The 19,924-nt window shown below is 45.5% G+C and overlaps 1 protein-coding gene across 1 annotated transcript in view; it reads left to right on the top strand.

Moving 5' to 3' along the window:
* Nucleotides 1-18,623, top strand: part of LOC146189442 (uncharacterized) — a 55,716-nt gene extending 37,093 nt beyond the window's left edge. The window contains exons 5-9 of the mRNA XM_084603265.1: nt 1,918-2,086; nt 4,131-4,293; nt 9,426-9,596; nt 14,491-14,585; nt 18,237-18,623. Of these exons, the coding sequence (XP_084459391.1) occupies nt 1,918-2,086; nt 4,131-4,293; nt 9,426-9,596; nt 14,491-14,585; nt 18,237-18,480 (842 nt within the window). The 3' untranslated portion in view covers nt 18,481-18,623. The remainder of the gene's footprint in view (nt 1-1,917; nt 2,087-4,130; nt 4,294-9,425; nt 9,597-14,490; nt 14,586-18,236) is intronic.
* The last annotated feature ends 1,301 nt before the right edge of the window (nt 18,624-19,924 follow it).

A 19,924-nucleotide genomic window follows, 5' to 3' on the forward strand; every position in this document is an offset into this window, starting at 1 on the left:
AATAAGACACATGATTTGTTGAGCCAGCGTGGCGTATTTGTTTCTGGTATTGAAAGTTTAAGAATTGGCATGATTATTAATGCCTAAGCATTTGGGTATGTTTTCAAAGTCGTTCGAACGAAACAAGTGATAAGAAACCATTTCGTTGTACTGTATAGGAGATGAAGAAATGTAGCTGGGAAAACAATTGGCACATGCAGACTAATAAGTTATTTGATTAGAGCCAAATACGTCAATCAAGCGTTGGGTATGTCGTGTCATAAGTGGCAGGATTGCGTTCTAACACAACGAGTGATAAAGAACGAATGGCTGCAATAAATAGAAGATGAAATAATCTCGCTTGCGGGTGCATAAAGAGTAATTATTAAATATTTGCAGCCAATTAAGTCAATCACACGTCGGGTACGTTGCGTCATCAGACGTTTGTCGGTAGTATTACTTTCGAATGAAACGAGTGATAAGAAAACGAATGGTTGCACTAGATAGAAGATGAAATATTCTCACTAGGGAAAAACTGGTGGCTGCAGAATAATTAGTTAATTAGAGCGAATTAAGTTCATCAAACAATGGGTATCTTTTCAAGGTCGTGTCACAAGAAGTTTGTTAGCAGAAATACGTTCGAACGAAACAAATTATAAGAAAACGAATGGTTGCAATAGATAGAAGATGAAAATGTCTGTAGGAAAAAACTTTGCGGAGTAATTAGGTCAATCATAAGTTCAAATAACCAAGATGCGTAATGTCGGCGTCTAAGGGAAGTCACGTGGCACCTAACTTCCATGATGTGTTCCGTCATAACGTGACGTCACGAACCGTAAGGCTCATCCGCATAGAATGATTACATATTCCCCCAATCCGGGTGCCGCAGTGATCTCAAGCGTTTTTAGTAATGCCTAGCAGCAAATTTCCAAAATTTGAACCAAGCACCTAACTGCGATGGTTAAAAATTAATGACTAAAAATGACCTTAGAAGCATGTTGATTACTATATTTATATTACGATGTGAGCGCACGGCAAAGAAACCCAGGTGGTCGAAATTTCCTGAGCCTCGAGTCTTCCACGGCGTCTCTTATACCCTGAGCCGCTTTGGATGTAAAAACCCCTCAATCCAAACCAAACAAACCCAAATCACAGTTTTAAGTACGATGACGGGGTGCTATGAAGGGACGCAGTAATAATTAAAATGTGGCAATATTTTAAATCTCGGCGAAGTAATAAATATTGTTCCCAACGACCTATAACATGGTCATAGAATAATGAATGATGCTATTCAAAAATGGTCTATGGTTGTTGCGAATTAGCTGCTTAATGTGAAAGGTTTTACACGACATTTCAACCCGCCCGATGGATGCGTGCACCGGGACACGTTAAATGTGACACTGCAAATTTATGCAAACATAAAAGGCAGAGGGGGCTATACAGTCGTTTTGCATCATTCAAAATGGTGAGCTGGAAGTGACAAGCTACACGAGTCATGATCAGTTTGGCTTAGCTGGCCTAATGGTAGAAAGATGACAATGATGTTGGAATAGCCCTGCTTTCGGTGCACCACTAACGCATGCAATACATGCAATATTTCGTATTCAACTACTGCAGTAGAACTTTGTGGAGTAATGTTGAGGCCATGGTGCACATGGTACTGGTTACGTGAGAGCCTGTTCTTGCATGCTTGTTGACATCGTAAAGTGCAGTGTGGCTTCATACTAGCCGCTGAGTGGCGTTGGAGAGCGGCACTAGTACTCTATATTTTAATGAGACTGTAGTTACCCTCCTTTTCCAGGGGCAATTACCTAAGTGGTTGCAGACTTTTCCGCGAGTGCAGACACCTTTTTGCAGTGCTTTTAGCAGTGGAGCTTCCAATTCATTAATGGTGAAGTCGCATTGCATCGGATTTGCCAACCTGTTGGTCATGTGCAGGCCTGCGGGGCGTTCCCGGCAACTTTGAGCACCTGGTGATTGAGGCAATCCGGCACGCCGTCGCCGACGGACTGCGGCACGTGGCCGACGCCGCCTTTGGAGGTTCAGTGCAGGACATGATTTCCAAGGAGCGGGCAGACAAGATGAAAGAGCAGATAAAATTGGAGGTGTAAGACAGTTACTGTCCTTTGCTCAAAAACAATTCGGCGGCGGGGTTTGTGCCTTGTTCATATATGGGTTACTGATATCGCTGAGGTCGTTTAGTTGTCGGCAACATTGTCAGCTGATTTAAGAAAGTCGACGTCAGGGCAGTAAAAGCAGTCTCCGTCTTTATTTGCTCTGCCCCCATATAGACAACCGTAAATGTGTATCCCTGTAAGCGCAAGTATCAACGACCTAAGCAGCCATTACCACCCTTAAGTGAGAACAGCTAACACAAGGCGTGGTGGTTTATCACTGCGTAGAAGAGCCTTCCAAAGAAAAAAGGTGAAATTTAGCCAACGCTCAAACAAGCGCGAGGCATTCCCGCTACGTAATTGAATACTTGCTCTCAGAGGGAGATAGCCGGCGCCTACCATAGACAAGTGGTTATCCTGTGACTGGGCAAGGGTGGCGCCGAACCTACGGCCACCTGCGTCTTTGTGCAGTTCTGTAAGCACAGAACAGTTAAAGTGCCACAAGGCAGACTGCTTAACATGTCAAGAGCGCCGGCTAGAGCTGCTAGATTTCCTCTGGAATACCTGGGCACAACCCATCTATTTTGTCAAAGCCCTGTGCGAGAGGACCGTTCCAGCTACCCTCTTCTCGTGTAGTCGGAGTTGCTCCTAAAAACCTGGCCAACTTCAGGTGAAGAAACTGAGTTTTATTTTTATTTTCTCTACCTCTCCCTTCGCATCTCTGTAAGCTCAATTTAGTTTCTCTGGCTACTTAATAAACTCATTTTGCGATGGCAGTGGCAAGAGCCAGTTCTGGTAATAAACAAACACGTGCGTCACGAACACACTCCTGGACAAAAAAAAAAGAAAAAAAACTTGCTTAAACTGGCGTTGACGTGAATGCATAGTATACTTTGAGCGCTATCTAATAATCACAGGATTGCAATTTCTTTTGCCTAAGGGCTTAATGGCGAAAGCCTTTTGCCCTCGTCTTTCGCTTCTGTTTAGGATAGGAAAGACGTTAATTGCTCTAGAAAGGTCTTGTGCTAGTAGCAGACGAGAAAGAAGAGGTCCATCTTCGTTCTTCTCACAGGGTATAAGCTCCTATTCCAGGGTTCCACTGAGCTTCGTTGCTCGCTGGGCGTGCTGGATCAGACCTTGTTGGCAACCCAGATCGCCGCTGGAGAGACGGCTCTCCCACTGTTCCGCACTCGGGTCTTTACGAAAGCTATCGTTCTTACTGCATTCCCACGTGATGTGGTATAGCGAAAGTTTGCTACCACACCACGGGCAGGTGTCCTGGTCTCTTCTGTTTAGATCTTCTCTACTTCCTATCTTAAGTGTTTATGCACTCATCATAATACCAATACTTTCTTACCTTTGGCTTCGTCGTGAGAACCTTATTCGACATCCTTACCTGCCAATATGTTGACGTAAGAACATATTGCGACGCGTTTTGGTACATATCGCCGAATCGCGCTGACAAATCTGGCGAACACATCTCGCGGAAACTCGTTGGCACATTTCGCAGAAGGGAGATATTTATCATGAGATAAAAAAGGTCTTCGCCTTTAAAAATTGAATTGATATCAAGAGTTCTGCGTACGTGCCCTCTGGTAGACGCAATGCAAATTGTGGCTTCTAGTAGCTTTCCTCCTGCTGCAACCTGATATCTGATATCTTTGCAACGTGGTTGGCTTTATAACGCTTGCCGAGCTTTCTAAAAACGGCCATATCAAACGCTGCCTGCGTGATGATTCACGTTACTCGAGTTTGATGTGTACATCTGGCGGAATGAGTTCGAAATATGCCGCGTAGAGGTTCACCGGGTGTTATGAAGACGCCAAATCGTAGAACGTTCCTCGCACCTTCACAAGAATGCCTCTCTACGCGTCGTATGTTATTAGATGTGCTTCGCTGTTATGGAGGCTAAACAAGAGCCTTGTGCATGGGCTTACAGGGCTAAATACTTCGTGTTTTCAGTAAATGCGAAATTAGAGTAAAATATCCTCAACAGACTTACATCCCTGTAGCTACTTGTTGCTCGTTTGCTTTCAGACGAGTGCAAAGCACCTACCCAGAAGAGTCTCCACCTTACGGAAAGTCGGGCACCACATTTGCGGCTGCAGCGGATGACTGTGGTAACGTGTGCGCGTTGATGGGAAGCCTTTCGGAATACTTCGGATGTGCCGTGGTCGAGGAACACGGATTCGCTGTGCAGGTGAGCCCTTGAAGAGTGATCACTGCCATCATGCCATGCTGCTTGTCGCCAAAATGTAGCGGAGCTCATTGAAAATGATTAAATGCTTCCCAAAGTGATTTCCAGTTTCTTTTGGTAAACGCTAAATATGTCACAGGTCATCAAAGGGGTTGTCTGAATGTAACCTTATGAATTGTGTCAAATACGTATGCAGTCAGCTAACGCGCAAAAGGCCACATAAACTTTGAGCGTAAATGATTTTCGGTAGCTGCATGTGGAAATCTCACTCAAAAGTGCGACGAAGAGTCACCTCCCTTTAGAGCGCGCACCTGCCATGTTCCTGAACATATCGGCAAGAGACGGCGCGCGGTGGTACCGGCAGCCGGTGCTTCGAAGTGAGGGCATTTCTGCGGGGTTCAGATCTTCTCGCTTCACTACTGGTGCTAAACAGCCATTTTGAGCCATTGTAAACGAACTGCAACTGAAGGCAGGGAGTTGAGTAGCAAGGAAATGCTCGATGCAAGAGGGACTAACAGCAGAGAAGACATCCTTGTGGTGAAAGGGTGGACGAAGCAGGAGAGGTATTTATAAAAGTATGTGATCTTTCTTTCGCAGGGGTCAAGTGGATGCAGCTAGCACACAACCGGGTTAAGTGGAGAAATATGGGAGAGGCCTTCGCCCTGCAGTGGGTATAATCAGGCTGATGATGATGATCTTTCTTTGTCATACTTCCTCTCAAACCATGATAAGTTACGCTTGCACGCCTCACGGAGTGAACGCCAGCCTTACTTTGGAAACGTGTAGAGGTCACATTAAGGCCGATTCAGAAGACGGACGAACAGTCTGCGGACGGAGCACCACGTCATCCGACGTCACTAGCTCCTCCTTATCCACGGTAGGCGGACGAGGCGCTGGATGACGTCGCGGACGGCAACCGCCGGAGGCCGGAGCCGCACCGCTCCTTGCTCTCCACCACCGCAGAGGAAAATGGCAGGCGACGGCATTCCAAGCCAACTGCTCCGCATTGTTCACTAGGGTGCCTCGATGGCCAGGGAGGCGAGAGCATCGACGCACCCTATTGTTGACACTACACAAGCACCCCAACTACGTTAAAAAAGAAACGGAAATATCATTGCCGCAATTAGAAGATGTAGTTATGTTAGAAAATTAGCGGACAACCCCCATAGTTTGACAAGGGAAACACGAGCGCCAGTTTTTGGCTTGCGAAGGCTGCGCTGTCCACGGACGATGCGGCGCTAGTGACGGCTGCTCATGTGGTGTTCGTCCACTCGAGGACTCCAGCGATTCCATCCGTCGTGTGAATTGTCCTGTGTGGACGGAAGAATCACTACAGCTGATAAAATCAGAAAAGTAGCCGATCTGCACAATAGGGTCACGGTCTGATTTCGTCTTCTTAATCTTCAAGACGTCGTAGCGCAGAGGCGTGATAATAAATAAAGTGCTAACAACGTTACGGACAAACGCCCTACAATGGTTGCGACGCTGTAGCGTGACATGTTCAGTGTTAGATGTGGCTTGATAGAAAAACATCTCACAAATATGTTATGTTCTTTTTTCCCGCAAAATCTGGCATTCGGAAGTGAACGCGGGCTTGTCTTCTAAAATATCCCGCAGCCAGCTTCCCAGAGACAGCTTGCTGTTGTTGCAATTAATTTTTATGCCATGTTTACACCTAGTTCTTAGTGCTTCCCCCGTATTCAAGCGTTTTCGACATACTGTGACTTTGCGCATTTAAGGTAGAAAATCCAAGGCTCCTTCAATGTTAGCCAACTTGCAGTTTCGTATGGCTCGGCTCTAATCATAAGGTCGAGCCACTAGGCCCATAGTTGCTTCTCACCTAAGCGTAGAGAGGGGAAATGCGCTCCTCCCTCCCAATGCTTGCTATGCTAATTAAAAACTGTAGTGTGTGCTAATTTATCAATTAACAAATTTAAATAATTACAAACGAAAAATTTGAAAGGGGCTTCAAATGTGTCAGAATGCTGAAAACGAAATCGAATGCTTGACGATGCTACTAGAAAATGTTACAGCATCAATTCAGCGATTATTTTAAAGAATTGAAAAAAAAAATGAGAAATTGTAAAAAGGTAATCCAAAGGTGTAAAATAGCCAGTATGAAAAAGCAATGCTTGATTATGCTAGTTATTAAAATCTAGAGCTTGTAGTTCATCACTTACTTATTACAAATAGTTACCAAACAAAAACTGGAAGGGGGAAAAAAGTGTCGAAATACTCAGAATGAAAACTTAATGCTTGATAATGCTGATTCAGAAAATGCAAAGTGTATACCTGATCAGTTAACTGCAATAATTTTAAATCTGAAACTGCGAAAACCAGGCTACAAGGTGTGAAAATGATCAGAACGGAATGCCAATACAGTGCTCAAGGATGCGGTATCGAATCCCAACCGTGGTGACTACTTTTCAAAGGAGGCGAAAACCAAGGTTTAGTAAAACGAGCTTCTGGCCAAGTTAGTTACTTTGCTTGCACATAACTGCAGCGCGGAAAGAGGCGAGCACAAAGGAAGAAAAAAATGCACAGGACACGGACAATTGCTGCACTCACAAATTATTTGATCTCACCAACGCATGAGAAATATAGAGGTTCCACCGCAGATGCGCGCATAGGAAAGAAAAAAAAAGGAATAATCGCCCTTCTCCTTTATATTGCCAAAAAGAAGATCGGCAGCGGCGCGAGAGGAGCACTCGCGCTAGGTCAGCCGTTCAACCATCGATGATCCTGTTGCCACGTTGTGCCGTGTTCTTGCTTGCCGCCACGTAACAATATGGTAAGCTTCCAACAGTTCACGTGGAGTTTGATCTTTCGGTTTGCCCAACATCGTTTCAGCACCAAAATGCGGCGAAAATTCCTGGCAGTACTCGTAACGCTGAACTAAGTTCACTTATTCGTAGCTCTCTAAATTTCATGCTTCCTCAATCGATCATTGACACATCTGCTATATTGGCCGACATAGGCTTTTCCACACAACAGTGTAATTTCATATACCACTCCTGACTGGGACTGTACTTGGGGCTTGGCAAACTTTTTTACGCATCCAGCTTTAATGGGCTCTTACCGGAGATACGAGGAAATAATTGGCCAAGCTTTAATGGTACCAAGAAAAACGAGCGCACTCCAAACCTGTTCACGACTTTCTTCAAGTTATGCGAGACTGTGTGCACGTAGAGGGGCAACTTCCGGACGTATGGTGCTCTCCACAAACAAAGCAGAATATGACCTTTTTTATGCCACTCGATAAGTAGTGTCACATGATGTGAAGATGTTATATGTTCACGTTTGGCACGTGCCCTTTCTTTCGTATTTGCTGTGCGCGCATCCGCGGCGGAACCTTTGTATTTTCCATGGGGTGGCGAAATAAAAGCAGTTGTGAGTGCAGCGATTGTCCGTCTCGTGTGTTTTTCGGCCCTTTGTACTCGTATTTTTTCGCACTGCAGTCGTGTGGAAGAAAACCAAGATGTCCGCGTGTACTGTGCATATCACTGCACATTAAAAAACTCCAGGTGGTCTAAATTTGTAGAACTCTTTACTACAGCGCTTATCAAAGCCTGAGTCGCTTTGGGACATTAAAATGGAATGAAAAGCCAATGTTTGCTAGTCTGAATTATCGGTGCATAAAAAAACAAAACCTACGCTTAAAAAGTAAAAGAAACTTCTGCGTATATGTGGAATGCTATTGCGTTATAACATTATCACGTGAGTCTCCTGGCGTTACATCAAACGCAAACAGCGCGTAGTGCTGAACGTGCACTGGGACGCATGAGCTTTTTATAGTGGCGTCCGAGCTTAACGGGGACCTCGTCGTCGGGCCGGCTATACGATCAAAATATAAAAAAAAAATAAAAAGTGAAAAAGCATCGTCCGTGAGAGCTCCCTTTTGCGCGTTACCCTTAAAGACGGAGGTTTTGTGTCCGCCTAATTTTTTTTAAGGTGCCCTAATATCGGAGAGCATACAGACGCTTTACTTTTCGATTCAATCTAAAAGCGGCCACCGCGGCCGGGATTCGATTCCGCATCCTAGGGCAAAGCTGTCGGTTGCCCTAATCACTGCACCACATCCGCTTGTTTTGTGTTTACGGCATTTATTTCATAAACGATACCGGCTGGCTGATTTTCAAATTGAGCCAGTTTACATGACGGCGGGCGTTTAGTTGGAGTATAAGAGCTGATAAAGGGTGATGTTCTATATTACACCCTGAGTTGATAAATTGTGAAGTTGTATATTACAGCGCGAACTGCACAAATAGCATTGAAGACACGATTATATTGTTACTTTAGCCACAACACTACCAGCTCGGTTAGGATCACAGCAGCCCAACTTTGTAATGCTCTTTGTTGGTTGCTGCCTTAAACCAGTGGATACTGCCGGATAACCGCTTCATTTAACTGTAACATCAGTGAGTCCTCAATGATGTGTCGAGTAGCTATCACCACTTTATTGTCCATTAAGCTCGAGCCATGGGGCTTTCGTATCCCTATTACACAACCGAAAGTCAAGATATTGATGCGTTTTAACATAGCCTCGAAAAAGTGAGGGAAAACATTTCACAGACCTCAAACCGAAGTATTTCCTTCCACACAGAAGGCCTGATTATTGGGAGGCAGCAGTGGACAGGATGCCAAAGGTATCTTCACAAAATGTATAACTGGGTTGTTGGTATAGGCACATTGAATGCAGGTAGCCAACGTGCGATGCAATGTCGCATCAGGTCGCACTAACTTAGCAAGTGTAACTGCCTCTAATAGGCATTTAGGGGTAAACAAAACAAAGCAAAGACCACCAATTACGAGATGATTCGATGCATCCAAAGAAAACAACAGCCATGCGTAGTAGTCATGCTCGATGGCACAATCTTGAGGGTAGTAAACAATCAGTGAATGCGTGCGCGTGTGCCGGTGGGTGCCCCTTACACACTTGCCGCTGTCCACAAGCGGGGAAAGCCAGGAAATTTGTTTTTGTTTTTATTAAACTTTAGTTAAACGAGGCGAAACAAGGGGGATCATGCAAGCTAATTAACAGTTCAATTTTTCAGCCTCAATTAATTACAGGGAGCAATAACGTTTGCGCTGCTTTTTTCTCAATCACTCTAATGCAAAATGATTTCCTTTTGCAGTCGAGGGGATCAGGTTTCAATCTGGAGGCCAGCCACCCAAACTGCTTCGGTCCTCGCAAAAAGCCATACCACTCCCTCATGCCCATAATGGTTACGGACGCACACTCGCACGACTGGCTGTGCACCATGGGCACCATGGCTGGACTTCCGCAGCCCGCCATACTCGCACAGGTGAGCGCGTAACGTCATTGACATATATCCGTGGTGCAATGAAGAAAGGGGAGAGCCTCTTCTCCATTAGCGCTACAGAAAAGTTGATTGGCTATTGTTACCGAAAGTAGAGCAAGCAATATTCTCATTCCAATAATTGCAATAGTATATTGAATTCGAGCTCAGGTATTGGCAACGTCTTCTGCTTGTTGAACGTGCCGTGCCCTTCGTCCTCTTGTGTTGTTAGAGCTGACGAGATCTCATAGTTCGCTAGGGGATTTTGGGGCTTGAGGGGCCTACGCCATCGACTGCTCGCCATGCAGCCGGATAGCATGCTCTCTCGGCTTCCTTTGCCGCGTTTCGTGCTTTCCATGTCGTCGAGTTCTAAAGCCAATTTTGTTACTCAAAGTGTCTAGCTCGCTTAGTTCACTATTACCGTGGGCATACCCACGTGTTAAAGTTGTCCTCCGTTTATATCTGTCCTCAGCTGACATCTATGCCTGCAGAATGCATCTCAACTTAAACTGCCTACGTACTTTTCAGTGCAAAATGTCTAATCCGGAGGTTCAAAGCCTAACTCTAACCCTCATATGTTTCATATGCCATAATCTAACCCTCATATGTCCGCGTCTAGTGCTTAAACACAAAAAATAACCATCGGAGCAGAATGAATTAGAACCGCTCAATCTCTAGTCGGACGTGGGTGCTGTCGGTCGCCGTTAATCACCGCTTTTTCTCTTTCTTACCTTTATTTCACAAACCACACAGACTAGCCGAATCATCAAATATAAGCCAGCCTACAGGCATCTCATGTTCTTATTGTCGCACCTGAAGGCTGAAAAAGCATCTCATGCTGTGTATTGCACGTTAAGGCTACTATCAGTTTCAATCTGCGTCGGAATTGTTATCGCATATACTACTCAGTTTAACTACGACAAAATCCTGCCACTTTGTTCTGGGTGCCAAAGCGCATTACTATATGCAAGAGTGAAGGCCGTCATGATCAAACCTGAGCCGCATGTTTAAACTTTGTTAAATGGAAGCGTACAACGAGGGAAGAAAGCTACACATCAAGAGAGGAAATCTATCAAGGGTTGAGTGGGAGCCTCAATTCGCAAGCCAATGTTTCGGGAAAGGGACCATTTTTCGTAATGGCGAATCCAAGTCCTCTTGTCGAAACGTTGGCTTGCGAACTGAACCTCATCCGTAAACCATGTTCCGTTCTTCCGCATCAGTCGTCAGGGTGATTATTAATATTGAATGTCTAACATACGAGGAAGGCCGGTCTGGACGAGTCTTCAGCTGGAGTGAAGATTGCTGGAAAACGTATCAACAACCTTAGATATGCGGATGATACCACTTTAATGGCAGAAAGTGAAGTGGAACTCAAGAGACTTCTGATGCGCGTACAAGAAGAGAGTGAGAAGTTTGGGCTTAAACTGAACATTAAAAAGACGAAGATCATGGCGTCTTGCCCTATCAAGTCCTGGAGCATCAATGGACAAGAAGTGGAAGCTGTGACAGATTTTCTGTTCTTGGGCGCCAAGATTACCTCGGAAGGAGACTGCAGCCATGAAATTAGGAGACGCCTGCTTCTGGGAAAGAGAGCAATGGTTAGCCTTGACCGCCTAGTAAAGAGCAGAGACATTAGTCTGCCAACCAAGATCCGTATAACCCGTGCTATGGCCTTTCCAGTTGGGATGTATGGATGCGAGAGTTGGACTGTGAAAACGGCTGACCGCCGAAGAATTGACGCGTTTGAATTGTGGTGCTGGCGAAGACTCTTAAGAGTTCCTTGGACTGCCAGAAGATCAAATCAGTCGATATTGTCGACCATAAACCCTGACTGCTCATTGGAGGGTCAAATTCTAAAGTTAAAGCTCAGCTACTTTGGTCATCTGATGAGAAGAGAGGAGTCGCTGGAGAAATATTTGATGTTGGGAAAGGTTGAGGGTCGCCGGAGAAGGGGTAGGCAGCGAACGCGATGGTTAGATGGCATTCTCGAGGCATTGCAGATGAAGCTATGTGATGTTAAGAAGATAGTGAGAGACCGGAAAGCGTGGCGTGACATGGTCCATAGGGTCACGAAGAGTCGGACACGACTGAACGCCTGAACTGAACTGAACATACGCATACCAAAGCCAAATGAGTTGGCTTTGCGGCATTTACATATCTTCATTTATATAATTATCCTTTGCAATATGGCGGAATCATACATATATATCCTTCTTCAACAAATAGACAAACATTGTCTGTACTAGATACTCAAGTAATGAGGAAAACAGAGGCTTCTGAATGTGCAATGCCGAAACGCCAGCTCAGTGGAATTCGAAAGATGCTAGGGATGCATCAGCATCAATTGTTACAGTTTGTCATCTGTTGCGTGTTTCTTGAAAGAAGTTGGACGAAAGTTTCGTTTCTTTAAACCTGAATTTACGTATGGATTCTTCTCGTTGAGATCTTGTCAACCATATGTCATGATGGTTTATTTATTTATTTATTCATATACCCTCAGGGCCCGAAGGCATTAAAGAGGGGAGTGGGAAAGATACATTGGTACAGGGTACAGTGCAGCATAAAACAACATAGGAGAAACAATAACACGGCGAAAAGTGATCAAAATAAAAAAAAGGAGGATTGGCGCAAAAAAAAAGCGGAAAAGCACTTGAGAAAAAAAAAACATACCTTAAATGCCAGCTATTAACCACAATATCTAGTTAACGGTTATTAGCTAAGAGCTGGAATCAGTGTAGTGCATTCCTACTCTATGTATACTATGCAGCAACGCATGACGCGATGCTATAGCGTAGAGTTCAAATTTTATTCATACTAATGATAATTACGCTAGTCGAATCATACTCTCTATATGCTATCCAGCAATATAAGATCTAAAGCAGTAGCGTATACTTCAAGGCTAAAATTCAACTAATTAACCATAATAAACAACTCTATTATTCCAGTGAAGTTACACTGCTCTTGCATCCGATCCGGGAAGCTAGAACTTAGTGCAGCTGATCGAGAACCGCGAGAGGGCAAAAGGGAATGGAATGCGGATCTTTTCCACTTTTGCATATTTCTCGATAGCTTAAACAAGTCAGCACTGCGCGGCATCGTGTTTTTATGAACTCGAAAACCCGTTAGGTACCAGATAATATTTAGGCTACTTGTCTCCTCGGTAGGCAGGTATGCCGGTATATTTACATTGCAAATATTTGTTTCGAGAGCAAGTGTGAACAAATATGTAGGCCCTGTACACATAGCTGGCCCTCGTGTCATCCTCTCTATTGCAGTACAGCTATTTATAAGCGATTTTAGAGCGCAGCTCTTTGGCGGCCGTTCCTGGGTTTCGCGGCGGCGTCGGCGTCGGCCTCGTAACCAGTTACGCCCCCCTTTCAGCCCCCCCGTTCGAGCCGGCGCTTTGGCCACCGGAGCCTCGCAGGAGGAGGGCGGGGGGGGGGGGGGGGGTACACTTAGCGGCGAATGATGAGGGCAGGAGCGCGCGCAGCTACCGGAGCACACGAGCAAAAAAAAGGGGTCGCCGGAGGCAGCGCTAGCAGCGACTGACTGACGTCGCTAGCTAGTCAACACAACGTGCCGCGTAGAACACCGTCGCCGCCATGCAGAAAGAGGAGACCCCCCTCTTCCTGAGTGGAGGCGAGGATGCTCTCCGGTTGCGGAAACGCCGACCCGCTCCGCAAGTATGCGGGCGCACCGAGACGACCGGTCCGGAGGGGGATACAATAGCGCTCGCATCCTTCATCCGCAGAAAGCAACCGTACAGCGGCGGATCACGGTGCGTGCATCTCGTTCTCACTCGCTTCCAGGCTCGCTTCACTCGCTAGCGGCGTCAGCGAGTCGCTGCTATCTGTTCGTTGCGCAACGTTCCTATGGACCCACGCGCTGCCTCCCGCAACCTCCCAATAACTCAATTGCTCTCTTCATTTCTCGGACCACTAAGCTTCTTTCATAACAGCCAAGAACTGTTAGTGGAGTGTTTCTTGAAGGAATACGTGTGAAAAATTAAAAAAAAAGAAGTATGTAATTGTGCTTATGTGCCTTGCTCAAAATTCTTGCCTCTTTTTTTTTCTCTATTGGTTCACGGGAAAGGAAAGGCGCAGTATTTGTCACATTTGCTCTGTGGACACCTGAACCGCGCCGTAAGGGAAGGGAGGAAGGTGGGAGTGAAAGTGGAAAGACAGAAAGGGGAGCCGTAGTGGAGGGCTACGGAGTAATTTCGACCCTCTGGGGATCTTTAACGTGCCCTGACATCGCACAGCACACGGACGCCTCTTCGTTTTGCCTCAATTTATCGAAAATATGAAACAGCTGATGAGCTGCGCTCAAATTTCGCATTAGGAAGTAACATAATCATGGGCATTTTTTTTACACCAGAAAAGTACACAACGTTTAGTCATCTGTAAAGGAGAGCTGTCGATTGTTTTGGTTTGGTTTGAGTTGTGTAGGTTTGACGTCCCAAAGCTACTCAGGCTATGAGAGGCGACGTAGTGAAGGACTTCGATATTTAGACCACCTGGGGTTCCTTAACGTGCACTGACATCGCACAGCACCAGGACGCCTTGCTTTTCTCCTCCATCAAGGAGCGGCCACCGCGGCCGGGATTTGATTCCGCATCCTTGAGTACAGTAGTCGAGCGCCGTAACCACCGCGCTACCCCGGCGGGGTCTTTCGATTGGTTAGAATTGCACATAATTCTCTAGCGTACAAATACATCTCACAACACGCCGGTTGCTTTTACGTCCCACCTATATCTTTCTCTGTTAGCCTTACCGCTCTAGTGTCATCCGTGGCTATTCAGAGCGTTTCTCAACACTTTCCATGCCTTCTAAAAGCAGACGAAAACTATTCCACCAGCCCTAAATGGCATGCAGTGTACATAAGCGGTTCTTCGTCGCAGGTACTTCTCAATATGCTGGAGCTCGGTCTGGATCCTCAAGAGGCACTGGCAAAGCCGCGGTTTCTTCTCGGATCCGCCTTCCACACGCACCCAGAGTGAGCACGTATTCAAGCCCAGTCTTCGCTAAAATAGCATTGAGAAGGTAGAATGAAGTTACTTAATCTAGCGAGATTTTTATTTTTAACAAGTTGACATTTTTCAGATCACGGACGCTAAGTGATCGGCTAAAATCTATACGCAAGCGGAAATGCATTTTTTTTCACTTCATAACATACAGTATCAAGCGTTTTCAAGGCTTTACACTCTATCTAAACCCATTTGACCGTACACAGATGCGGTCGAAATACTTTATATAGAAATTCAATGCTTTAGGCGTGGAATAAATGCTCTATTATAAAACTCAGGAGCACACCTTGGAGCCTGCTTATTTTTGGTAAAGACCGGTACGTTATATTCAGTGCCACCCAAGTGTGACCTGCCAGAGCACTTACATCGGCGAAGCTCTCAACGCTGAAATATGTCACATCTGACCAAGAACATTTGTTGTGTTTGTGTTCTCACGCATTTGATGAAATCGCCTCAGATAAAAGCCGCGTTTTACTCGAGCGTATTCTCGGTTTTGCGTATACACTGGAGAGTTAGCCGCTTTTCCCTCTCCATCGTGTTTCTAATTCTGTCGTTATTCGCGTGCCAGAGCAAAACAAACACCAGAGTTGACCTTTCAAGGTTATGGCCAAATGTCTGCCAGTCGCGTTTTCTGAATCAACATATATGTGTAGACTGCAGTAGATTGCGCAGTAGGCTTGTCTATCGTTCCGACAGCGTGCTACTGCAAATACTTAACAATCCCATGGGAAACGTTCTCAATGGGAATTTGCTGTTATTTAATGGTTTCATCCGGTTCCACAAGAAAGCCTTTCACTTTGTTCCTGAGCTAAATTGTCTCAGTAGAGCACTAATTGATTTTGTGCTGTAATATACTGGTGCCAGAAGAAAGCCTTCTGGTTTGCGGCTTGTTTAAATGGTAATGCAGCAACTGGTCTGGTGCTGTGCTCTTCGTCTTCTGGTCCCAGAAGGAACCCTTCCGGTTCCAGCTGAAAATTGTTTTGCTGTTTGATTAAGAGCCTTTTGCTGCTTTTGAGGTTATGGTGTTTTCTCAGCAAACAAAATTTTAATCTGAAACCATTAGATTGTTTGCTGGAATGAAATGCGTAAATAATTCCGAAATTTAAAGAGGAAACTTTGCTCACAGAACTTTCCAACTGACATTATTCGGACATCTGCTATGAAAGAGTACATAAGCATGGGGACTTGTTTACGGTTTCAATGTGAGTGTAAGATCCATCATATAAGCCGTGTGTTGCAGTTGTTTGTCTTTGTCTTTGCCGTTTCTGCGTAAGTTGCGACTATTTTTCTTATATTCTGGAATTCACTTCACACTAAAAGGCTTGCGTTTAACAATTCTTTGTAACTTTTAAGAGGTGTTAAAAACGACGAACGATACACAAATTATTTCGAGAAAAAATGTTAGTGTTACTGGGGCAGTCTTTCGCGTACCTAGTGGAAAAAGTACCGTCTGGCATCTGCATTTTGTGGGACCTGCGCCAGAAGATACTGGGGCCATCATGGTAGCTGCTACAGCCCCACTAAACCTTTAGGACCGGCATCATTAGGAATTGCGTTAACGTGAGAATATGGGCTGATTAGAAGGCATTCATTGCAGAGAAGCGCCGAAAAGACAAAGACTGAAGAGAAGACAAGAACACGACATAAGCGACACAACCAATATTAATCGCATTTTGTAATTTTTGTCTTTGATGCCCTCAAATTGCAAACACTGCTGAAGCGCATTTCGTCAGCAGGAATGGCTGACAAGAAACGCGCTTTTTCTCTCCTCTTCGTTTTCTCCCTGTGACTGTTTTTCGTGCGCAACGTGTTATTAAAGGAATAGCTCGCCCACCGATTATTGCAACAGTAGAGCTCTAAGCCAGGTACATTCGGCTCTATCGCAGAGTTGCTCGGCATGAGAGCTAAGCTTTAGCAGAACACCACTCCTTGCGAGACCCATTCAGTAATGTTCTCTTTTATATGTTAGGTGTCCGCTCGTAGATGGGAGCGGGTTACAGGAAGGCACGCTTCAGACGGTGCAGATCAATATAGCACAAAAGGCGTATATTTGCTTGCATTCAATAAAAAACAAAACAAAAAACACTTGCAATTACGCACCACGCCGCAATGTACTGGTCGTACCACGCATTGTACACAAGAGGCTCCCAAGCCGTTAAAAATCGGGCCAGGCGCGGATGACTGCCCGTAAATACGTGGAGCCCTCCGGCAACTGCTGAGCTTCAAATTACGCAATTGTTCGCAGTCGCGGCTCCGTTGAAACGGCAGTTTCCTCCCCGCTGGAGTGTAGCCCCCAACGTGTAACGCGCCCTCTGCCTCTCTTTCACACGGCAGACAGCCGAGACAATCCTCTCTTTCCGCCCGCCTCTCGCATGTTTAGTCTGGCGGATCCTTGCGAAAAGATTCCGTTTTTTTGGGAAGCAGTAGATGCGTGCGAAACCTGCGAGCTGTGTTTTCCCAAACCTCCAGGTCTCTGTCTCCGGTTCAACCCGGCTGTTGTGTTAGGGACGTGCGTGTGCGCCTAAAGGCCCGATCCACGGGGGATATAGAGGTCGGCAGGAGCTTTCCCTGTGCCGAAGTGCCGACATAACTATAGATTTCTTGGCCTTATTTTCCTGCGTCCTATTACATCCCCTTAGTCCCATTTTATGCTGAATCGCTGCCTGAAAATCAGTCGTTTTCACTGCTTCTTATCGCTGACAATCTTGTTAACTTCAACCGAAATTCCTCATACAAATTATCTGGCAGATCTTAAGGTCACTTAATAAGCTTCTTGCAATCCACTATAAGCTGCATCTTATGTTATCACGTGGTACTGACAGTGCCGGAGAGGAAAAATGAAGAGATTACCGTCGCAATGAAAGATTTTTATTTGGCTGACTTGTGTTCGCAAGAATTAAGTAGCATAATGGCATCGACACGAGCAATCGCGCTTTTTGTTGGTCGAACTATGCATGCCTGTTGCATTCATGAAACTCTGACTCTCTCTTAAGAGCCATCCAGATAAAGATGCAACGGATTACCAGAGCAACGTTGAACATTGTCGATACGAACGCGATTACCTGAAATCAATCGGGACACATCTCGGCGCTTCTTCCGCGACACAGGAAACGATAAAACTGCGTCTCACGACAAGCGAGCGTGCACGAAGAGTATAAAATCATTCCTTGCGCTACAATCACAGCAATAAGTCCACGCACTGGTGGCCGTTAAAAGCAAGAAATAATTTTTTCAAAGACGCGGCAATATTATTTCAGACATAATCGGCGTCCTTTCTCACATGATTAAGATGTCACTCAGCATCCCACATTGGGTCATCTTATTTATTCTTCTATGGTCTTCCAGGCACTTCGTGTTTGTCGGCTTCTTATCAAATCTATGAGTCTTAGGCGGTGATGACATCTGTTATTTTAGCAGTATCCTGATTGACCACCATATTCAGTTCTGCGCTGTACTTTCAAACAATGTTTCTTTTCAGTTTACCTAGCAGTATGATCGCAACTACATCTCCTTTTTCTCATTTGTCTGACCGGTGCGTACGCTCATTTTTTTTTTTTTTTTGAGCGTGCGGGCCGCTGCGTGGTAATCAATCTCTACAATTTCTATTCTCTGCATTCTAGTGGTCCTCTGATTGTGGAGGCTGACTTCCCGGAGGAGCTTCTGCGGGCGATCGCTAAGAGGGGCCACATCATACGGGACGAGTATGCTTCGCAACTCAGGCACGATGCAGGCAACGCCAATGTGCTGGCAAGGGCGGCGCACTGGTGGCTGCGAGAAGAGGACTCCGCTAGCCGAGAATCCAATTCCAAAGCCATCTGGTGTGGCGCTGAGCCCCGCTGTGCCGGCGCCGCCTTAGGCTACTGACCATAGGAAGTGGACTGTCATGAACGCTCGTTAAATATGAAGAGAAGAGCAATAATCTAGTTGTTAAAATGGCAGACACCAGAAGCGAAAGTATCTGTGATGTCAAGAAAAACCTCCTCAGAGTATATATTTCAATCGTTGTTATTCACACCGAGATTGTTAGTTCCCTTTGGGGTGCACTTGCCTTTTTGTCTTCTTTTTATATTAATATTGTTCTTTGCCGTTGTGACGTTAGAAAGGTAGTTTTCTCAAAGGAAGAGGACCCTGTTTACGATTTAGAGGTTTGGGCGATGATTCGTTAGTCTCGATACATTAAACTTTCGCCTAACAGGAACTGGGCGATAGCATGACTCAAGGAGCGAGATGACACGGGATAATCCGGCATGCAGGTGTCGCGGTGAGTCAGCGCTTGAAGGGCACACTGCTCATCACCACGCCTTGCTAGCAAATGGGGGGGGGGTATGCTTCTGAATAACGCTTTGTTTAGAGCGCAAGTCGTTTCTGAGATATTTGAGGTCAGCTGAACATGAAAGGTACTTTGGTCATTATAGATTATTGAAACACAGGAGAAAATATGGACTGACTCAGATCTCTTAAAGGAATGTGAGACCCATAAAATACCCACTTCTACTATGTCTGGTGAGTATGTTGTCATACTTAGGCCCTTCGACATGCGACATCGTTTGTATTTAGGTCGCCTGTCAGCAATGCTCTGGATGTCATCAAATGGGAATGCCGCAGGTCCGACGTCCAATAAAACCAAATTTTGCATTGTAATGACTTTGAAAACGAAGGGCATGCAGGTGTCGCGGTGAGTCAGCGCTTGAAGGGCACACTGCTCATCACCACGCCTTGCTAGCAAAGGGGGGGGGGGGGTATGCTTCTGAATAACGCTTTGTTTAGAGCGCAAGTCGTTTCTGAGATATTTGAGGTCAGCTGAACATGAAAGGTACTTTGGTCATTATAGATTATTGAAACACAGGAGAAAATACGGACTGACTCAGATCTCTTAAAGGAATGTGAGACCCATAAAATACCCACTTCTACTATGTCTGGTGAGTATGTTGTCATGCTTAGGCCCTTCGACATGCGACATCGTTTGTATTTAGGTCGCCTGTCAGCAATGCTCTGGATGTCATCAAATGGGAATGCCGCAGGTCCGACGTCCAATAAAACCAAATTTTGCATTGTAATGACTTTGAAAACGAAGGGCATGCAGGTGTCGCGGTGAGTCAGCGCTTGAAGGGCACACTGCTCATCACCACGCCTTGCTAGCAAAGGGGGGGGGGGGTATGCTTCTGAATAACACTTTGTTTAGAGCGCAAGTCGTTTCTGAGATATTTGAGGTCAGCTGAGCATGAAAGGTACTTTGGTCATTATAGATATTTGAAACACAGGAGAAAATATGGACTTACTCAGATCTCTTAAAGGAATGTGAGACCCA

Source organism: Amblyomma maculatum, chromosome 5 (genome assembly GCF_055883805.1).
Source record: "Amblyomma maculatum isolate TAMU_Amacu chromosome 5, ASM5588380v1, whole genome shotgun sequence".
Lineage (NCBI taxonomy): Eukaryota > Metazoa > Arthropoda > Arachnida > Ixodida > Ixodidae > Amblyomma > Amblyomma maculatum.